At 60.8% G+C, this 485-nt stretch overlaps 1 protein-coding gene across 1 annotated transcript in view; it reads left to right on the top strand.

The window, feature by feature from the left end:
* Positions 1 to 175: 175 nt before the first annotated feature.
* The window catches only part of LOC104616534 (G protein-activated inward rectifier potassium channel 3-like), a gene marked incomplete at both ends in the record, with an annotated part of 1,225 nt that continues 915 nt past the window's right edge, over positions 176 to 485 (top strand). The window contains one exon of the mRNA XM_010281578.1: positions 176 to 483. Within this exon, the coding sequence (XP_010279880.1) occupies positions 176 to 483 (308 nt within the window). The remainder of the gene's footprint in view (positions 484 to 485) is intronic.

Genomic DNA, 485 nt, shown 5'->3' with positions numbered 1-485 from the left:
CGCTGTGTGACAAAGGTGGGCAAGTGCCAGGTGAACCTGGGCAACATCCAGGAGAAGCAGCGGTTCCTCTCGGATATCTTCACCAGCGTCGTGGACCTCAAGTACCGCCGGTTCCTCTTCGTCTTCATGATGTGCTACGTCGTCACCTGGGTGGTCTTCGGCACCATCCACTTCTTCCGGTGCCCGCAAGCGCCAGCGTTACGTGGAGAAGGACGGCAAGTGCAACGTGCAGCACGGGAATGTGCGGGAGACTTACCGCTACCTCACCGACATCTTCACCACCCTGGTAGACCTCAAGTGGCGCTTCAGCCTCCTCGTCTTCATCCTTGCCTACGCTGTCACCTGGCTCTTCTTCGGCCTCATCTGGTGGTTCATCGCCTACTGCCGGGGCGACCTGGACCACCTGGAGGACCACGCCTGGACGCCCTGCGTCAACAACCTCAACGGCTTCGTCTCCGCCCTCCTCCTCTCCATCGCGACGGAGC

The sequence above is a fragment of the Phaethon lepturus genome, unplaced genomic scaffold (assembly GCF_000687285.1).
Source record: "Phaethon lepturus isolate BGI_N335 unplaced genomic scaffold, ASM68728v1 scaffold25852, whole genome shotgun sequence".
Classification (NCBI taxonomy): domain Eukaryota; kingdom Metazoa; phylum Chordata; class Aves; order Phaethontiformes; family Phaethontidae; genus Phaethon; species Phaethon lepturus.
The sequence above is the reverse complement of the archived record's forward strand: the minus strand, read 5'-3'. Positions and strand labels throughout refer to the sequence as shown.